The sequence below is a fragment of the Eurypyga helias genome, unplaced genomic scaffold (genome assembly GCF_000690775.1).
Source record: "Eurypyga helias isolate BGI_N326 unplaced genomic scaffold, ASM69077v1 Scaffold18696, whole genome shotgun sequence".
NCBI lineage: Eukaryota > Metazoa > Chordata > Aves > Eurypygiformes > Eurypygidae > Eurypyga > Eurypyga helias.
In genome coordinates this window covers 3,556-25,965 of record NW_010258733.1, presented here as the reverse complement: position 1 = coordinate 25,965, position 22,410 = coordinate 3,556, and the positions used below count along the sequence as shown (strand labels likewise).

Sequence of the window (22,410 nt, the reverse complement as noted above, 5' to 3'; positions counted from 1 at the left end):
TTGCACAAGCCCAGGTAGATGACAAATTGATACTTCTTGCTATCGTTTTCCTATCTCTGTAAATCACCAATTATGCAATAAAGCAGCAAGTCAACACAGAAGATACTTATTTTAAATGAAGTTATGATTGAGTGTGGACATTTTATTTGACAGAGATCATTTGGTAAATAACCAGTGTTAATTTATGCAACTAGGTAACTCCTAACTGAAGGATAGAGTCAGCCTTATTTACGCTGGTCCTCCTGAGCCACTCAGTACCACGCTTTCCAAGGCAGTTAGCACACTGCCTCGACCGACCGTGGCTCATGTCTCCACCGTGGGCTGGTCTGGAGAAGAAAAGCTGTTGGTGGGAGAGGCAGCTTTGTGCAAGCTCTGTCGCTAGCATGCCTACCCCTGACACATCAGCTACGCTTCACACTACTCAGTACACCTTTTTCAGTGTGCAGATCCCAGGGCGCACTGGGTAGCAATTAGGTGGGGGTTTGTGCTTCTGCCACTCCCATCAGCTACCACAGTAGTAGATCTGAAGTTCGTAGGCAATCCTTCATGTTTGCTAACAGCACTAAGGCAAACACACAGGGCTACATTACCACAGTGCCCTGTTTTGGGGGGGAAGTACTTTGCTTGCAGAATGCCATAAGGTTTCAGGGCAAAGTATGTAAATTCACCAAATGTCAGACTATCCCTTCCAAAAAAACTGCTTTCTTTCGATGACACTGTTCAGTCACTTCCTACAATCACAGGCACTGAATATTAAGTCAAAGAACTCTTAAAAGGAAGGAACAGCACAAGGATGATGAAAATCTTAGCTGAAAGATACTATTAACTTGAGAACTTTCCAGCTTGTTTGGGTATAGTTTAACTTCAGGTAGTCTGAAATCAATCGATACAATGGCCAGCTGAATGCATTACTATTCAGAGTCAACACATTGTTTATTGATCAGAAACTCCTTGAACATTTCTTGTCAACTTTCTGTCAAACCCAGAAATACTAATGTTAGAGGCTTTTTAAAACACCAGCCTCATGCTCTGCAGAAAGAAATAATATCCACCAGCAGCCTGACAGGAGTAGTTTTCACATCTGCCTTTGCATCTGAGAAGAGCTTGCCCTGGGGATCGAGCCCTCAAAACTTTACAGAGAAATAAAAGCCCTTCTTCCTTATGTTTCAGTTCTCCTTCATATATGGATGAAGGTCAGTTTGCAATACTACCAAAGCTAACACATGCAAATACATGTACCTGCTGTGGTGGGGTTTTTTCATACAGTGAGTTTATTGCAGCTAAGTACGGAGAGTTCATACAACTAAGTAGGAGAATGATCTGCTGTTCTCTTGCAAAAAGACATTAGCAGCATATACTGGGTGAGAATAGCAGAGAAGAATTTGGGAAATCAGATTCTTTTCTCAGCATATAATTTACCCATGCAAGCCACCCACTAGTATTAATAGGAATTCTGCATATTTATCTCTGCTTCAGACCAAGATGGTACATAAAATAGCAAGCTATCAAATTTCTTATAAGAAGAAAAATACTAAAATATTTTTTCTGCACCATTCCAGTACGTGTCTCTCATTTCCCTCAACTAGCCACTGTTTATATGCCAGTCCAACTCCAATAACTAAAAATGTTATTAGTGGCTTTCCCTCACACTCAGATTTGCAATTCCAAGTACTGCTAACACCTGTCTTGATGCTCTTCAAACACATCTCCCCAAAAGTAGATCAAGTAAATCCACACCAGAAAGAACTGCGACTAAACAAACAAGGAAGATATATTTACTGCAGCTTCTGTTGAGTTGTCATCAGTTTTTTGTATGTTCAAACATAATTTCCTATGTAATTTAGAACACCTGTCCCTCACACCGTATCATCTGTACACAACAGTACCAGTTCAAGAGAAAGTCTGCAAGATGATAACATCGTTTTCTGCTTACAAAAAGGTCGGTATATACCCCAAAGTCCAGCACTGGACAAAGTCCACACATTTTAAAGCCAAATTCTGAAGGTGCTTTTTCTTTCTACAGTGAGGCAGAGGCAACTTACTTGCAATCAGATTTTTATATTTCAAAAATTAGTGACTAAGTTAAAGCAGCGTATTTGTAGTGAACAAAAATTTAGCATAAAATATAGAATGACACAATTTACAAATAAATAACTAAACACAGAAAATAAGTCTGAGACAAAATTAATTTAATATTAAAGTAAATAAAAATGAAAGTACTATAAAGTTAGTAAGAAAATACTGAAAGAAAAAAGGGACTTTTACAAATGATGCATATGAAGAGAGTTGCAGGTATTCCAGCCAAATGGTATGAAACACATACTAGTTCTCCTTCAAAAAAAGGTTATTGCCGTCTGGTGATAGAACACTGTGAGATTATATCCTCATAAGCCAAATAGTTAAGAATTTTGAAGCCAAGTTTTCTTTATTTTCTTAGAACACACAAAACATAAAATAAAGGGTTTAGGGAAGTTGTGAGCTTTTTAGCTACCTGGTACTGTAAATGACCCATTCCCCCACCTTGACCTCTAGGTGGCACAAAAGAACCTAAACCAAGCAAATCAATTTTTCAGGTAATGTTATGCCCTCCCAAATCAGTCTCCTCAAATCACCAATTCCAACATCAAAAAACACACATCAATTAACCTGTGCTAAATAAAAATTCAAAATAAATGTTAAAGTCAAAGCTTCCGCAGCTAGCAGCTCATTTTTTACAGCTTTTAATGGTGCATTGAGATATAAATCATTAATTGATTCTCCACTGTACATCCAACATCTTTTCACCTTCAACTTATAAAACTTAAAAGGAACAATAGGCTTACTAGAAATAAAGTTAAGGTTTACATTTGCTTTAATTTAAGGGTTACGACAGCACTAAAATATATACCACAAAAACTAACTTGCAATCATAATCCAGCAGGGGAAAAAAGAGTAGTAATGAGTAAAACGCTCTGTGATGTAAGAACTCAGAGCGTTTCTTTTCCTCTACCAAAAACCGCACGCATGTACACCGCCCTTCTATCAATGCCGCCACCTATTTCCTTTAACTCCTGCCTTAGCCAAATCATTCGCACTCACATCTGAGGATCACTGACCAAAACTCAGATAACCTTCCCCTCCCAGCCTGCCCCAGCTCCCTGCATACAACTGCCCAGGCGTGACGCTCCCCACTCTATCATTCAGAACCACTCAGTCTGAAATCCTTCAACTCTACCAAGGCTGAACATGAAGTTATGCATAAGGTTTGTCAAAGCATTCCGAAGAAGAGGATTTGCATTGACATGTGTTAACAGACCACTGAATCACGTGCCCACAATTAAACAGGAAAGAAATTTCTCTCACCTGGCATAGAAATCTTTCGGTGGAACAACCTCCTGAAAGAACTGTAGCTGGTACAGATAAAGTCCAATCAAGTGCCCCGCACTGAATATAGCCATTAACACACACAGACAGCTGAACATCAGTGGATCAAATGCTTGGCAACAGGACCACCATGTGCACAGGCCCAAAAATACAAAGAAATACACAGCTGAGGTCAAAGACGGCACCATCATACCTGTAAAAATAAAAATATGGAGGGTTGGAAAACTGTGGGAAGTATCAGCATCTATTAAAACTTCAGGTCTGACAAGAAGTGTATTAAACAATTTAACCAATTAGTGTTCATGCTAATGATTACAATTAGCTTTTAAGACTGCTATTAGCTCAGAGACTACAATAAAAGGATCTTCCCCTTTTTGTTCAATTCACTTACATCATACCTTAGCACTTACTACACGGCCATTCCCCAGACCTCCCTCTGAGGTGAAATCTTCTCTTCATGAATTGTTTCACAAAGCATGGAGAAAACCAGAGGCCAGCCAATAGTGCCTGAGAGCACTGGTGTATTAGACTTTGAAATTAATTTTAAGTGCAAGATGCTAAAATAGCATGATGGATGAGCAGTGAAAAGCCTTCTCATATAAATCTTGAGATATCATGTGTTACTAAAACAAAAAAACCCTGATGCATATACTAAAAGAGATTTAATAAAACCTAGAGAATATTCAGTAAATATTTGATTTTTTAAATTTAACTCTTAGAAACCTGCAATTTACATGTGACAAAGACTTTGCTGCCTTACATATGTATATTGGTTTTGCTCTCACACAAGTAGCGGAGTATTTCACTTGTAAGAACGTCTAACTGGTGGAGACCTGATGCTCTGTGGGTAGCCTACAAAAGTAAGCGAGGGAGAAGGAAAGACACACATGTCTATGAGTGGCAACCATGAGAAAATGACATAATAGAGCTTACATCCAGCACAGCAGTCCAGTGGAGTCTCCTAACTAACAGTACCGAAGCTAATAGGGACGCCTGCCTCAAATGTTAAGTTTTTTACTCGTGCACATCTAGGAGCCACCTTCCTCAGGAGAGAATTGCAGGCTCCAGGTGGCCCATGGCTCCGGTATGCCCGCTGGCCCTCCAGCTGGGTTGACCATTCAGGCAGGATGACTTGCACCTTGCCAAGTGCCAGTTTGCCATGCTTTCTGGTGGCAGCGCTCTGGGGGCTGGACCCCAGTTGGGCTGAGTCCAGGCACTGTAAGGACCTCTTATCCAGTTATTTTGCCTGAGCTTCACCATCACATCTTGCACATCGTACTTCAGACAAGTCTTTAGCCTAGTTTTGCTGTGTCCCTGATCCAGCATATAGCTTGCTGGCATCTCCACAGGCTCACAGACTTAAAAGTATGGCAGGACCACAGGGATCATCTGTTCCGACTGCCTTCATGATGAGGGCTGTAAAACTTCACCCAACAATTTCTGCCTCAAGCCTGTAACTATTTCCTTTCTTCTTTCAAAGAGATCTTTGTCTTTAACTACTTTAGGAGGAGGAGAATCCACTATATCCATAAGTAAGTTGTTTATTATGGACAATTACCCTGGCTGTGAAAAATTTAAAATTTATTTTTGGCCTGAAATTACCTAGGTTTACCACTTAACTATTGGCTTGTATTAGAACTTCTACTGGACGAGATGTCTGTTAAAAAAATGGAGGCACTTTGTACCTTTGTCAGTACTTTAAGCTGCAGTCAAATCACCATTCATCTTTTTTTTTTTCTTGGCACAGGAAGTAAGGAAGTATTTAACTAATTAAGCTCAAGGTCTCTCTCTGGGATACAGGCTTCCCAGACCTCAAGTCCTTTCTGTAAGTCTCCTCCAAACACCTCCCAGCTCTAGGCACATGCTGGAGTACCACAGACAAGCTGCACATCACCACTCAGAAGAAACGGCCCCCAGCCACTGTTGCATGAACCTTTTGCTTCATCCTCCCTGGGAAATGTTCACCCATGCAATTTCAGAACGGCATCAGGCTTTTGTTTTCTTTGTTTTGTTTTAATGGCAGCTCTTCCTTGATGTCAGGCCCCACGGTGATCCACATAACCTATTCTTTTTCCTTTTTGGCTTTATTACTTTGCATTTGGCTACATACAAGGCTGTCAGATCATCTTACCTTACTGAAAGAGCCTGCCCCACTAAAAGGGACACACCTGACCAGTCCTCATCATTCCATGTCTAACATTTGTTGTACTATTGTTGTACGCTTCATATACTAGCATACTTCTACGCTAAGTATACACTTGTACTGACACTTTATACGTAAGGACTCCATTCAAACATGTGAGTAGGCAGATAAATGCTAATTTACAACTGCATGATTCAATTTGGAATTCATTAATTCAAACCTGGAGTAATTTTGTACATTTCCATTCTGGTTGTCACTGAGTACATGGTACCAATTAAAATGTCTTATAAAAAGGTTATTATGCTGTATCAAAACAGCTACTTTTACCAACCCCATCAAAAACCAACGTGAAGTTTGTTTATCACTATTTTTACACCATACATGGTTGACCTATTAATCTTTCCTATTTCTTTGTTTTTAAAGGTTATGTGAATAAAGTTCCTTTTTACACTTAGAACTGATGGAACCAAATCTATGAATTCACATAATAATATACAAAATAAGTAGTCACTTACAGTAGTCAGCAATTCACCGTTTAGTTTTAACAGTGACTGTGAAAGGCGTATCTGAAATGATAGGGCCACACAGTACAAAAAAATTAAGCAACTCAGCATATTCCAATGCCTGCCAAAAAGTTAATTTAAATAAAATCAGCAGCAACTTCTCTTCCCTTAAAAATTTCCATTGTTATTCCCACAGGTGCCAAAGCGCCGAAAGCTCATTCGTTAAACGCATAACCTAATGGGCTCTGGAGGAAATTTTTCAAATGCACCAACCTGCCGAACCAAGTAAAATTGTAACAACAACTTTTCCAGTGGTGATTATCATGTTGCCAATAAACTCCCTCAGTTTGGATGCTAGGAAGGCGATTCTACGCAGCAGTTTTAATTTCATGGTTTCCTCAAATTCTGCTTCACCACAGTCTTCATCATCCAGATCTTCTTCATACATCAAAGCATCATCTGGCTCTAACTTTTCTCTTACAGCCTAAAGGAGAAGGGAAAGAAAGAGAGAATGCAAAAGAGACAGAGATGCAAAGGAATCTGAAATTAAAAACCATGCATATATTATTTAACAATGAAATCTTACAATCTTTGACTATGTGCAAGTAACAAGAGAGTTAAGAAAGACGCACTAAAGCTAGAGTTGTACATTGATGTCTCCCACTTCAGATCTGTCTCAGGAAAAAAGCATATTAAGGGTGTCTCTGAGAAAGACTGAAGTCCTCCTACACATGCACAACAGGCTGCCTATTCATTTTTATATGAAATTTGGGTTGGTCTTACGATCTATTATCTGTTAAACTCCTATCTGGCTCAATGGCTTCAGGTATAAGCTCCAGCCACTAAGCCCAAGTGAATTCCTGGTTCCTCAACAAATCTCACTTTTCAACTGCTTCCCCATGAACCCTTTCTTGGGCTTGAAATGCAAAACCTAGAGAGAGGAGAGCAGGAGTGATCTAAGACAGCGTAACAAGGGTTGAAATAAATGGACACACAGCTCATTGATGACTGAAGGGCAATTTGGGAGAGAAAAAACACGCTAAGCAGGAGCTTGGGGAGAGAATGAGAAATGGTGAGATTGGCTGATGGTGAAAGAAAAGGAGAAAAAGTGAGCAAGAGAGATGTAGTGAAAGCTTGAGTGATCTGCAACAATTTAGCAGGGGAAATGAGACCAGTGGCTTAGAACTACACAATGGAAAAAGGAAAAGAAGGAAACGTGTAAAGGCCCCTCATACTTGAGCAGTTTGTTAGGACTTGGCAGTGGCCTTTACCATCAAGTCTCCATTGTATCTTGGAGACCAGAAGACATACAGAGCTATGGAGTGATGCAGACTAAATCATCAACCCACAGTGAGAATCTGCAGGATTAGCAAGAGGCCCACCCAGAGATACAACTTATGGAAAAATTAGTCATTCACAGACAAGTAGGGGCATATTTAAAAAAAAAAAAAAAAAAGTAGTAATAGTTCTCAGCCAGGTTCTAACTTGGTGCAACACAGCATAGCTTCTTTGGCACTAATCTGAACTTGTATTAGCTAACGTTAGTTCTGGCCAAGCAGTATCTCTGTGTGTGAAAGCAAGGAAGAGAGACTATTGGTATTTTTCGTCAGAATAGGAGTTTTATATTTATTGGCGACCTTTGGCAGCAAAAAATTCCACACCGGCAGATAAGACTGCAGTAAGAAACGCTGAACTCTCGGCCTACTTAACCAAATTCTTCAGTACTATTTCGTTATGTGGATTCCCAAAGGAGCAAATTTCTCTATGGACTCCTTCATTTCACCTCTAAGCTTGATGCCAACTTTCTCCTCTTACTTTGCAGCATTAACAATGTTTTGAAAGCCCAGAAAAAGCCTGCTTATTCCCAAGAGTATCAATTTTAAAGACAATGAAATACGTATTAAGTACAGTAGGGCTGATCTGGGAAATTTACCTTTCTCTTAGACATATCTGGCTATTTCACTAGCTATACCCATTATAAATGGACTACAGTAGCATTTCAATTGCTTTGTTACTGTCACCATTCCCTTATACAGCTTTCAACATATGAACTGTTAGATCCTTATGCAAAATAATGGAGAAGAGAGGGCAGCCCAAGCATGCAGTGACCGTATTTCGAGCCAAGCAGTGCTAGGAGGCATTCTGTCTGTTCACCGCTGCTGCTCATATCTGGGCTCCCATCTAAACACAAGCTTTTTAAATATTCAGAAATGATGCTGACAGTAGGCTGAATGACACATTATGCTCTAACTTCTGCCACAGCTGTTTCAGTAAGAAAGCCATACACCGGGCAAAAGTTGTGATCAATGGGTTGCAATTACGAGATGAACCTGCTCTTCATCTAGTCCTTTTGGGCCCAATCCTGCTCCTCCTGGACTGGCTCTAGTGCTCTGTGCCTTGAGCTCAGTATGACCAGTGAACAGTGAAACCTTCAATAGTGTTCATATCCCAGGCGAAAGAGAACGAGTGAGACTGCTGGACTTTGAATAAAGCTTATGAAATGGCACACCTGCTGTACATGGTTCTGTGGGAAGGAGACCCTTGCTTCCTCAGCTGGTGCTTTCAACTTGCTGAAGGCAATATGCATTAAAATGTGGAATTACTTACAAAAAATAGGAATAATTTCAAAATAAATAAGTTATTCCAGGGGTGACTGTCAGGACTCATATCTCAATGAATACCATGAATCTACCGTGAATATCAAGACAGGATTCATACATTTAATACAGTTTATGCTGAATGGGAGTTCTGCCTAAATTGCTGAGATAGCACTTAGTTATACATATGCAGGAACAAGAAATAAAAGTCCAAAGAGTCACAAAAGAAAATAATAAACTCTTATCTATGCAGAAGCAGAAAATGTTCCTGAGGGAAAAGTGAGCAAAATGAAAATATATTAGAGTATAAATTGGAGGAAAATACACAATAACTTCAAACAACAATATAAAAAAAGAGAACACAGAAGTAAGGAAACCACACAAAACCAGCCTATATATCCTTTTCTGTCACTTCCTCCTACCTGCCTCGCCCAACTCAGGTGCCAAAAACCCAATTTCACACCTTGAACTCTTCAAAATGGGTCTTTGGATTTTCCTGTCATGATAACTAGAACCACTTTTTAACTTGACATGGCTAATCTGAAAGAGCTTTAGGCTACATTTTGTCTTGAGTTGAGTATTAATAACCAAGTATTGACATGTGTGACACAGCATGGCCAGGGAAAAGCAGTTATAAAAGGGATATTTCACTGGACCAGGATACAGCTGAGAAGGAGATGATGGTCCAAAATCTCAATGGACTGGGGCTTACACACTATAAGCATAGCTAAATGCTTGCAAGTCGGTGAGCTGTGAAAATAGTTAACTTACCTTGTATTTCCACTTTTATTTAGATATGAAAGAATGAATTCCAAGATCTACAAAAACATTAGGACCCTGCAAACACTCACAGGAAATTCAGAACCACCTACTTCTGCTGCTACTGAGATCATCAGCTGTTAGAAAGAAAACGTCAGCACTCTGAAACTCAGCAAATATCAAACTCATTTCCCAAGTTTTCTTTCTAAAACTACAAATGTCTGTTTGGAATCGGGGTCCTTCAACCACTCCCTCAGTTTAAGACAAGCTAGCAAATGGGAAAACCTGATCATCAGCAACGACCACCATAATGTGCAGTCTCAGAAGCTTTTCCAGAAGAGATGCATACTGGTCTGCAACCTGTGCAAGGACTGTCTGGTTTCAGAGACCCGAGCTTTGCACCAGCGTGTTCCCTAGAAGAGGTGGGTTAGTTTCCGTATCTCTCTCTTCCCTATCTGCAAGTGCTTTTAAGGATGTTACAAGGTTGGCTTGACACCAACCTCCCAGTGGTGTCATTCATGACCCAGCCAATGATTATTTCTGTGAAAAGACTATGACAGCCAAACAACCATAGGTTTGATTTTTTTTGTATGCTAACGTATCTGTTTGTAATTAGGTATCCAAGGTGAAGTCAGGCAGCTGAAAGGCCATGTTCCAGTGTATGACAGAAAGACAAACTTTGGATTCCCCCTGTCTCATATTCACCGCCCACCAACTGGATTATCTGGGATGGTTTTCCAGTTTCTCACATTGAGGACTTCCAGTTGCTGAAGGCAGGCAAACTGTGAACAGTTTTTACATCCAACATGGTGATAATGTGCCTGTTGTTTTAACACTTTGTGGTGATTAAATAGCCATGCAAATACACGCTCATCACAGAACACCATTACTCCAGTCACACTGTTTTGCAAAGCTCTTTTTACTACGTGGATTAGTCCAAAGCTACAAACCCATGCTACAGAGGCTACAGTTAGAAAAATACTTTTACTTCCATAATAAATTACTTATTATGCAATTACAGGATCCCCGTGGATGCTGATTAAATCAAATAAGCTTCCCCATTCAAGGAGTACAGTGCATTTGTGAAGCCATAAACATGTGTTTCCATGACCTTTGCTCTGCAGAGCAGGGCCCCAGGACTTTCTATAAACAAACTAAATGCAGTTTAGGTTTTTCAGCAATCGCGTGGAAGTCCCGGGAGTATTTATTGTACAACACTTTTTTTAAACTGCCAAATTGAGATAGAGAACAGGCAAGGAAACAGTACAGCCTCTGTGGCAGCTACTACTGTGGACAGGGCCAGAATGTCCATTAGCTACTTTGGGGGCTGCTTTATTATCATCCAACTTTTAAATGTTTCATCTGGTAAAGTATAAACACTGCTTCACAACAATATCCTCTAGTCCCAGAGATGTGTTTACTAACAGGAAGCTTTAACTACAGCCTAAAACCCATTCTTGCTTCAGAACACTCGTTGCTTTGTACCTACATTTAATGTTATTGTGCCTGTAAGCACAAATTTGCTCATTTATTGACGTTTTGATTCTAGAGAGGACATGAATGAAACTCTTAAAAAACTCAAATAATGAGAGCACCAATATTTAACAAACCAGAATTGTTACTAATTCTAAGGATAACATGTAACTAAGGATATACATGTCTTATAATGGACACAACTCCCACCCCTGCAAATGCACTGCATTAATTATTGGGACCTCTCAAGCAAGCATAACTAAGCTCACAAGAAAATGTTCTCATGAGTTCAGGTGCTTCCTTCTTCCAGTTGGCTGTACAAATAGCCTCTTTTTCAGTCTTTTGACATTTCCTCCCAGTCAGAACCAGGAAACAAATGGAGAGGAGGGAGAAAATTAAAAAATAAACCAGAGAAGAACATAGTTACGTGAAGCTCACCAACTGTTTTTAACATGTTGCTTTTAGAATTTTTAAAGAAGGTTACATGGATCAAAGCTAATGTTGAGATGGCACTGTGTTTTCCAAGGGTCTGGACTGCAGGTGGCAGAAAGGCAACCTGCAATTGGATTGCATGGCAGCACTGCCATGCTCCCGAGGCAACCTGCTTGTCTTGTGGTTAGCCACTGACAGGTTGTCTGTGAGGGAGAGCCTGAAGCAACCTCCCGAGGAGCAGTGCCTGAGTTTGCGGATTTAAACACATTCTTGTTGCCTCTCAATTGCCAGTGGGGCTGCAAGGCTCACACCTGCACCCAGCCCCTTCCCTGAGCCTGTTCTTGCCTGGGACCCCAGGCAGCAGCCTCACCCAAACAGCTACAGGTACACAGGTTTGACGCAAGGGCAGAGTCGTGCATCACAGCAGACCGTGCTGTTTATTGCTGGTGATACCAGAGAAGTGCTTTCATGGGCTGGATTATGTTGAAGGCACATGGTTTGGCTTGCAGAAAAGATAGGTGCGCTCACTTTGCTAGGAGACAAGAAGGAGCAAGCCACAATGCAGACCACATGGTCTGACCTCCTTCTGGCAATTTTAATCCATCTCCACAAGAAGAGCTCTGGCTGTAGCATCCCAGACCTCAGGACAGTCTTCTAACCCCTGCTCCTGACAGCCAACCCAGTTTCTTTAAAGTCGGCTGGGTTGTCTTCATGCTACCCTGCAGTCTGCACGCCCTGAGGCACACACTCATGCCCCCGTGCTGACACTGCAAGCGATTCTCTCTTTGGCAGAGAATTAATACAGCACTTCCTGTAACTATTGTTTCACATCTAATCAGAGATCATATTTTTCTTTCATACCTGTGACAGAGCAGCACAGATAATATTTCTTAAGACATGTTGTAAGTCTGTCCAAGCTGTCACTATGCCAAAGCTTCTGGACTTCCTTTTCATTTTAAAAAAATCTTAATTAACAGTTTGGTTTAGGAATCATCTGACACAAACTATTTGATTCAACTACACCAGAACTATAGAAACAAACTCTCTTTCTCTACTATCACATTGCTCAATTGCTTCCATAGTGCCTAAGCTGGTGCATTCCATCTAGATGGAACATACCATAACATGACTGATTTCCTATTTTTAATAGGAATACTAATTCCTTGTTCTAAAAGACTCCCCCCCAAGGTCTTTAACCTTTATCTTCAGAAATGAGATATTTACAGCAGTAGGAAGAATTCATTACTTACCTGCCTTTAGGAGCAGCACATACATATGTGCATATAGAAATGCATATAGAAAAAATGAGCAAAGTATCACAATATTCTCTAGACAGACCCAGCCGTTGAGTACAAATGTTGAAAAAGAAGTTTAATTGCAACTTGTTTTACCATCAAAGGAACTGCAAGCCCTTAATGGTATAAAGCCCTTAATGGGATATAAATTATTGTAGTTTTAACCTGCAGTCAATACTAAACCACGTTAAGGTAATCATTTACTGAATTTACAATTTTGTAAGAACACAAAGAACTCTGCCGTTCTGAAAGCATCAGCATGTAAGAAGTGGATTTCCCTGCTTTTTCTGACAAAGAATAGAGACAGTAATTTCCACATAAGCAATTCCCACGTCACTCAACTTGAGCTCCACAGAAATGGGGCTGCTTAGCATGAGTATCTTCTTTAAGGTCATCTCGTGTGAGGTACATGTGGTGCTCGAGAGGAGCTCAGGAGCGTCCACAGAAAGCCAAAGGAGAACACCACTCTACACATGCATAGGGGCTGCGCGTGGAGGGAGGGCTGCAGACTTCAAGCCAGGATAGAAAAAGAAAACTGGGTAACTCCTGAGTCAGCAAGAGTAGGGCAGTGACTGTGCCCCTGTACTGGGCACTGGGGAGGCTGCACTTCAAATCCTGTGTTCAGTTTTGGGCCCCTCACTACAAGAAGGACACAGAGATGCTGGAGCGTGTCCAGAGAAGGGTGACAAAGCTGGGGAAGGGTCTGGAGCACAAGTCCTGTGAGGAGCGGCTGAGGGAGCTGGGGGTGTTTAGCCTGAGGAAATGGAGGCTGAGGGGAGACCTGGTCGCTCTCTACAGCTACCTGGAAGGAGGTTGTAGGGAGGCGGGTGCTGGCCTGTTCTCCCGGGTAACTGGTGATAGGACAAGAGGAAATGGCCTCAAGTTGTGACAGGGGAGGGTTAGATCAGATCTTAGGAAAAACTTCTTTACTGAAAGAGTGGTCAGGCACTGGAACAGGCTGCCCAGGGAAGTGGTGGAGTCACCCTCACTGGAGGTGTTCAGGGAACATGTAGACATGGCCCCTGAGGACATGGTCTAGTGGGTATGGTAGTGCTGGGTTGGTGGCTGGACTAGATGGTCTAATAGGTCATTTCCAACCTTACTGATTCTGTGATTCTGTGAACTTCAGGGGAAGACTCTGCTGAATGGGCTGAACTAATCAAGCATGAGACAATTGCAATGAACATTCTGGTAGGTGTGACAGTAATCTAATAGAGGCATTTTAGAATTTAAACTGTATCTAAATTTATATTGCTCAACTGAATCACTGAAAAGAAAATCCTAAATTAACTTTAAGTCCTATAGATCTTAATGAAAAATTTTATCACTGGTAGATCTCAAGTGTGCTAAGCCTGGGTTAAAGGCCCACACAGTATTAGATAAATTCATCAGGGATGTACATTCAGAAATAACTCTGTGTGTTTGCAGTGTTTGATAATAATGAATGACACACTTCCACAGTAAAATCTCCTGTGGGAGAATCATTTGTTACAAAAAAGGATCAGCTATTTACTGGAAGCACATAGGGACAGAGGCATTTAGTGATTCAGAGGAAATGAAAAATAAAAAATTATAAAGACAAGCACAGTTCTGAAGCAGGGTAACAGGAAGGCAACTCATTAAATCCTGTATACAATAGATATTGTACTGAAGGGGCCAAAGATTATTTCACTTCCCAATGTACCTATCACACCTGAACAAACACCAAGTGATTTCAGCACAAGACTCACTTGGCCAATATGGAAATACAGTTTCACATCTTGACTTCAAAAAGCTGTCAGGCACATAAGCCAAATGCAAAAGAGCAGGGAACTCACAGGCACAGTTTGGTGGTTTGGCCTGAGATGATTAAACACATTTTTTTAGTGAAAAGGAAATAGGAAGAGTCGGGTTATGACTACAAGGCACAATTCAGTACAAACTCTAAATGAGCTTGTGCAAGTATGTGAAGCAGCACAGCACCCATCCGGAGTAATTCCTGGAGCAAGAAATACACATATTGTACCATTACCCATCTTGCTAAGAGGGGAGGTAAATAGCCCAACCCATGGTAGTGTGGTTATCTGCAGCAGTGCCTCAGCTCATACAGAAGTGGCTTGGGTACTTCTCCAGTACCATCCTGAGGAGTCACAGATTACTGGGAGCAACAACAGAATGGGACATCTAATCTACACGAGGATCCAAAATTACTTGACTTTGGTCTTCCAGAATAACCTTTGAAGAAATGTGGGGTTTTTTTCTCGCAACATACCACAGAAACAAATGCTAGAGCAGGAAACAGTATACTGAAGCAGAAGAGCAGAACTAAAAGGGTTATAATGCAGTTATGAATAAATGTACAATCTAAATTAGATGTTTTTCTAACCACCAGAAAGGCAAAATTAAAGAACAGGGTCCTGTCAGGAGCAATGGGATGAAGAAAAATTGCTCTGTTTTCAAGATGGTGCTTCCTACCTTCCAGAGGGAATTGTGTGATACAGCTGCCTGCAACAGCAGACTGTGTGACCCAAGAGATTCCTTCTTGTACTGTGTTATTCATCCCTTTGGCTGTGCAAAGGCATTAGTATTCCAGGATTTTCATCTCCTGGTTAACACCTCTGTATCTCAAAATCTGGAACTGAGGACTGTTAGAAGAGCAAACCAGTAACCCCACTGAAGTGATGCCACAAAAAAAGAATTTCATCATGCCATGTTTCTAAACAAAACAGGACAGGTGCATGCTAAAGTTTCACATGGAACAGTGTGCTAATACATAATAATACATAATAAATTAGTATTTGCTAATACATACAGTATTGCACGAGGTAACATCATGTAGCCGAGGTACTGCTGTAGTATAATTACGTATTTGTGTTACGACTTATCCAAAGACGTGTGTATCAAACCAAGAAGCTAATGTAACTTGTAAACTTTTGACCCTTGTTAAGATGAGATGCATTAGAATTGTTACTGAGGGAGGCAGCTGGGTAAGGTCTGGCAAACTTCACCACTACGAACATCACAAGCAAAGCGATAAAGGAGCCTCACCTACTCTGGCTGAACCACAGAAATAAGGTATTAAATCCTATTTACACCATGTTCAAAGCACACAAAGACCAATTGGGTTTGGACCAGTGCTCCAGAGGTCAAAACCAAAGAAGTCTTTATAACCAATTAGAAAAGGCAAACCAATGCTATGTTAAATAGAGGTGATAATGAGAAGAAAAAAGGCAGAGGAGTAGAAGAGGTGTCATGGGGAAGCTGAAAGCAGCCAAGAAGTTCCAACCCTCTCTAAGAAGTTATTTTTCCCTCTTTATCATCTGTTGTATTTTCCACAATAACCATCATTTGTTATCTCGGAAGAGAAGCAAATATTGAAGAAGTTGTATATGGGAAGAAGATGTTCAGAGAAATCATGGTTGAAGGGTCCCATGGCAGTGAGAGCTAATCTTAATTGCTTACCTTTAAAAGGACAAATATGCAAAATAATAAATACCTTTGATTCCCCTTATACCATCTCATTTTGTTTTAAAACATGTAATACAAGGGACCTTCCATAAAATTAAGAAGTGTTAAATTTAAATAAAATCAGAGAGCACTTATTAAATTGTGGAAGTCCTTGTTTCATGATGCCACTGAAGCCAAGAAATTAATGAGGTTTTAAAAGGGTCTGGATAATTATATGTTTAACAAGATTATCCAGAGTAGCTATAATTAACAACAACATTTTTTGGAAGGGATTTGAAACCACATGTTTTAGGATTAAAGCCAGTCTCTCACATGGAGAGATCAGGATAAATTATAATGTTGGAGATGAGGAAGAAGGGTATTCCCTTACTTACTTACTGTCCTTATCCAGCAGGTACTAGCTAATTTCAGGATGAGGATACTGGTCTAAATGGGCAATGTCTAGACTAAAAGTTCTTGGACAAGGCATGGGATGTGTGTAGCTCTCCGAGCTTATTTTTTCTATCTTGTATGTATTGCAGTTATGCCTGGAGACTTGGACCAAAAAAGAGCTGGGTTACACTAGGTGCCCAGTGTAGGTGTAGGACAAATAGCCCTGTCACTGTTTAGAAAGACAAAACTAGGAAACTAAACATTTTTACTGCTCCTATTTGCAAGTGACAGAGAAGCCAAGAGATAGATGAGGTAAGACTCGAGGACACAAACCAACTTTGTGACTGAAGTGAGAACCATGCTCGTCCTCCTGACTCCAGTCCAGTATCTTGACTCCAAGCTAAGCTCTCCTTGCATTCTTCCCAAGCTTTAGTTGATTTTAAAACAACTTCCCCCCCTTTTTTTCCCCTCCTTTTTTCTTTTTGAGATCCCAAAGAAATTTCTGCCTTCTGCAGAAAAGAGGAGGGGAGTAAACTCTGGGATTACGCCTGTCTCAGATTATAGGACCCAGTGGTCCCATCTGCCTTCTAGAAGAGTGTGGATGAGAAACAAGCTCGAATGGGCAAGGCAGCACTTGCCGTGGGAGGAGGTTGCATTGAAGACTACAACTGTATACTTCAATTAAGACCAACACCTCTTCTGAAGTTTAACATGTGCAGTCTCAGAAGGATTTTCCTCCCCGTGACCATCACCTACAATATTAGGCGATTCATCCACAGTCTCAGGAAAAAGCTACTTCCTTTCTAATACCTATCAAGTTGTACATACTGTATCTGCATTTTGGCATATAAACCACCATCTGCACCGCATCAAAAATGTCGTACTTTCGGCCGCAGCTGGGAGTTAACTGTTCTTTCTTATTTTCTTCCACCTTTTACACCTTGTCACTGGCATTGTGCTTCTCGGCATTTGCAATCTGGGCCTGTCTCCAGTTGAATTCACCTGCTTTAAATTTTCTGAGCCCTAATAAAAAAAGCTTGCAGACACGTTTGCTCCAAGTGTGCAACCATTTAGGGGTGGTAATGAGTTGGACTGCAGCCTGGTATCTGGCAGACCTTCCTACTTCATGACTCACTGTTAATTAAAACCACACTCTTTGCTTATTACTGGGATAGCGTTACTTACGAATAATTGAGAGTCTCTTACTGCCTCATAGCCTCCTCCCCCCAGCTCTCTTCTGTAGAAAACACTTTTCTGACAACAAACTCCTTCCCTTTAAAGTTGGATGCAGTGTAATCAATAATTAAGAAGGACCTCCATTTTTCAATGAATCCTTGCTGTCCTTAATCTGGATTCTGATACTTTTTCTTACTTTGATTTGCATCTCAATCCATGAGCAATCTGATCCATTGCACTCTACAGCTGGTTTCTGGAGGCTACTGCCATGCCGTAGTAGAGCACACAACTGAGTACACAAATGGCTACTCAACTCCAGAATTTTTTCAGCATGCCCGTTTAACAACTGAAATGTGATGGATTTACAGAGAGCTTTGAAAAGGTCACTTTTAGAAGTATTAAACCAATAATTTAACAGGTTTTCTTATACATGTATTTTGGAAGAAGTGGATAGATTAACCTTTCTTTTTTGATAAAGCCTATATCCATAGTATTTCACTCTCCCCCAAAGCAAAGAGGTCTGAGAATCACTCAATTCAAATAATTTAATGTAAAAAGGTAAAGCTGCAAGACAAAGTCTCTGCTTTTGCCCGGAAGTCACAGTGCCGATTTCCTGATTTCTAGAGCCAACTGTGGCTAGGCATCTACCAATCTGAAAAGTCAACTCTCTCATGGCTCTGTTGAGTCTGTTTGAATCACCTGATGCATTCTTAACATAATCTCGTTCCACAAATCTCTAATGGTTGGTGGCAGGCACTCTCAGCAAAAGCTCTTCAGCTCTGGATTTGGCTGTGGGACCGGTCTAATAAACCCAGGACTATTTCCCTTGGAGGCACAGTACCAAGCTCAACACTTCGCATTTGTTTGTAGGGTAGTTATTGCTGCAACTCATTTCGCGTTTTCTAAGTCAATGGAGTTACAGCATCAGGAGAGAGCTGCACCAACAGGGAGCCACAGGCATCAGTCCGCTAATGCCGAATTCAAAGAAATAATCACTTACTTAGCTCTCCGTTTTCCAGTGTACTCTACCAAGGAAGAACTGAAAATTATCACGTGAAACCCACAGTTTGGACTCATTTTAGATCATGCCAATATTCTCTCAAATTCAGACACTCAGCTGCATGCTCTGCATATGCATTAGGTTCCTTAGAGTCAGTTCTGCCAAATACATATTCCTAGCAGATTCAGCTGCTTCTGCAGCCTCCTCCTAACCAGCAGAAATTATTCCAGGATGTTATGTGCAGACACCTAGAAAGAGAAAGCTGAAGTTTGGAAAAATGTATTTAATAGGTATTTAATTTTCCACTCTCCATCTCACTCCGTCTTTAAAAAAAACAAGCAGGTTATTCTGATGAAGATTCATCATTTCAGCTGTGAATATCAGAATTCCTTAAAGCATTGGGGATCACCAGACACCACAGTAACTATTATCCCTTTTTAACGAAATGCATGTCATAAGAGCTTTGGGTGTCACTAAATCTAAACACAGCTGCTGCGTTCACTAAATATCCTGTAATACATGCAGTTTACAGAACATAAATAATACTCACTTGGTTTTGATGTGAAGAACTAAAATATATTTACACAGATTTCTATTTACCCAGTATCAATATTTCTTCGCAGTCACAATTTTCTCTTCGTACTCCCCAACACTATTCCTTGTGGAATATTCTGGCTCACTTAGTTGCATTGGTGGATTGCCTTGAGGTAGCCAGTCTAGGACCAACCCAATTTAAAGGTATACTCTGTGCTATGTAATCAGTGTTTGTTAGTTCGGTTTTTCTCCTTGCATTCCAGGCAAACGACTACTGAGCCCTGCCTGGAGGCCAGCACTCATCCTCTCCAGCTCCCTTCCGAGCTCCCTTCCACTCAGACTCCAGACTCAGGCTCACCTCTGAACCAAACAAGAAGTGGGTATCTGAACATCATTATCCAGATTCAAGGAACCTAAGCATGCCCTTTTGTTTTGGTTCTGAGCTTCTGCCATCAGCTTACTCCTGTTATACGAATGTGCGTGCTTTCTTTCCAGGATATCAAGGGCTTCAAAGAAGTCTGTTAGAGCCTGTGTTGGTAAATGCAACTGTTAAGGACACAAAACATGCCAATTAGTCACAACTCTTAATACTTCAGATATCTCCCCTTGTGTGTATCGCCGTAGATTCTAGCCTGCTCTAAATCCATTTTGCACAGCACCAATGATAAAGCAGATTTAAAGCTGATAAAACAGGCTTCCAGGAGACACAGCAAAGCAAAACCTTGTGTACCCTCATCAGACCGATTCCTACGTATCCTCCAACGTGTCCTTAAGAGCAGCAGTCTTCAGGCAATCCTCAACTGCCAGGAGACCCGTAAGAGTTACAAAGGCAACCGAGTAAAGCACAGGCCTGATACTGATCTCTCACAGGCTAGAAACTCAAGCAGTTTCTGGCAATACCACAATCCAGACAACATGGCGACACACAGAGAGACTTTTTTCCCTCTCTATAGTGACACCAAAATGGGCAGCTGATCTCCCTCAATACTTTACCCACTTCAAAGTGCAATTTCTGTTTGAAATGAGCAAGTTGCAACTGTCTGCCCTAAAAACAGAGTTTTGAGAATAAAAAAAAAAAACATTCCACCCATACGTAAAAGAAGACAGAAAATGAGACCCAAGGCACGCTAGACAGTCTGATAAAAAACATGTTAAGATTAGTAGTCGGAATTTCTCTGCACCCTGGGCTAAATTCCCACTGCGGCTTTCCATATTATAAAATTGTTTCCCTCTTTCTGTGGAGTTTTTTGCATTCGGTATCTCTGCCATTCTTCTTCCCACTAGTAAAATACACAGCAAACACACCAACACTTCCAGCTAAGCCATTCCCCAAAATTACCCCCAAGCTCACTCATTATGACCACTGTTTTAGATAACCTCTTCCACAAGCGTAAGTCACAGTTTCTCTTCCCTTCTCCTAAGAGTCACTTTTGATAATCACCCAGATGCTGCTGTTATTCTTGGATAACAAGTTTGGAAATACGGATGCTATCTAAGAAACTGAGCAACGTATGTAGCAAAACAACCTTGTCAGACTTAACCAGCTCTGGTGAAGAAACAACTTGTGATTGACGGTCATGATCATTTCTTAACTCAAAACATACACCACTTTTCATATTCTGCTTTGTTTTCTCAAGACAGTAACAACTGTAGCTTTTCCACTTACAAAACAACTGTTTAGTTTCCTGAAAGTAAGTTCACCTCTTAACATACCCAGTCCTCGTGAAACCGTTTCAGAACACATCTCAGACAGGAATGGCAAAGCTCACTATTAGCTAAAAGCCATACAGATAGAAACGTGTATTAGTTGATACCATTTCCTCATTTTCAAATTGCATGTTGCACTGTGCTGCATCCTCGGTTACTGGCTTCTGAAACATGTTGCGGCAGATGAGCCATACTGTCAGACTAGCAATGAACATCCCAATATCTGGTACAAATAGTCTGATCACGTTGCCAGCATCTGCTCCTTTCACGCTGTATGGGATGAAAAAGAACACAAAAAAACAAAGAAACATTTGTTACTTCTAATGACATTTTCAACTGGAACAGAAAATTAGCTCAAGGCAAAGAAAAAAAAACCCAACCCCCAGTAATAAGAAAGCTTTGCAATATGGGAAATTCAAAGATGATCAAGGAACTCCAGACAGACAGATATTTTTGCTCTCCAGAAGTAGAGAAGAAGTGGTTATTCACTGGGAGATCACATACTCATATTCTAGCGACACTTAGCATCTTTATTAACGCAATTCTCATCCCATTTTTTGAAGAGCAACAGAAGAACGACCTTCAAAATCAACAAGGAAGATTTCAGCTAAGTTCCTAGAAGACCAGTGTGTATAAATCATAATCCCTTTACTGGCATCTTTTGCAAAGACAACACACCTGGCTCCACCCAGGAGGTCAAGCAAAGACAAGACTGCATTCATGTCACCCCTAGTCATTCCTGCCACACAAAGGAGTAACCAGAAAGTCTGCAATACTTTAATATGCTTTATTACATTAACGGTTAATACATTTTATTCAACTAGATCTCTTAAATACCTTTTTGGGTATTTAAGTACTAATATTTAAGTACAAATATTTAAATACTAATTGAAGTGTTAGGTCCCTGCCAAGAAAATCTCTCTTCTCCTCGGAGAGATTTGTCAGGTTGGATGAATTTTATGTAGGGGAAGAAAAAAAAAAAATTGCACTGCTCCATTTTGCAGATTTAATTGTTTAGGCTGGGAACTATGATTTTATGGGTTTGGATGTGGTGTCTGAATTTGGTTGCCTGTTCAAATGGGGAGCTTAGATTCAGATTTTGTGGCACAATGAACAGTTTATTAAGGTGCTGCACGGATTTACTGAACATTTAACTATTAATGAGAGGATATAATCTTAATTATTTGAAAGTGTACAGCATATACCTGCCAGTGTTGAAGTTAACACATTTTAAATACACAGCTCCAATTTTAACAGATTTTATAAGGCTTTATGACCACAATCAGCTGTGAGGACAGGTGAGGCATCTGTATAGATTCTTGGGCATAGGTGAGTGCGCTAGAGCAGCTCTTCATTACTGAGTGGGTAGGAAATCTTGACAGGATTTTTTATAGACGCAAAAAAGAAATCACCTTTGGCCTTTCTTTGTCATAACACTAATAGCTCTGAAGCCTAAAAAAAGCTATTTGTGAACCAGTTCCCTGCAACTGCTGCAATTAACTGCAGACCTAGAGTATCTAAAAAGTCTCTTAATGTGATTATGACACAACCACTCTCAGGAATCTCGTTGGTCTGCTCTTATGTCCAAGGTCAAATCCCACATCACTGC

General features: G+C 40.6%; 1 protein-coding gene across 1 annotated transcript; it reads right to left on the bottom strand.

Annotated features, from left to right (window-relative positions):
• Positions 1-3,342: 3,342 nt before the first annotated feature.
• LOC104511741 (piezo-type mechanosensitive ion channel component 2-like) lies at positions 3,343-21,071 on the bottom strand (the record flags this gene model as incomplete). Its single annotated transcript, XM_010154469.1, has 3 exons — positions 3,343-3,556; positions 6,283-6,493; positions 20,909-21,071. Coding segments are annotated over 3 exons (588 nt in total), but the record flags the coding sequence as incomplete, so codon positions are not given.
• Positions 21,072-22,410: the final 1,339 nt, after the last annotated feature.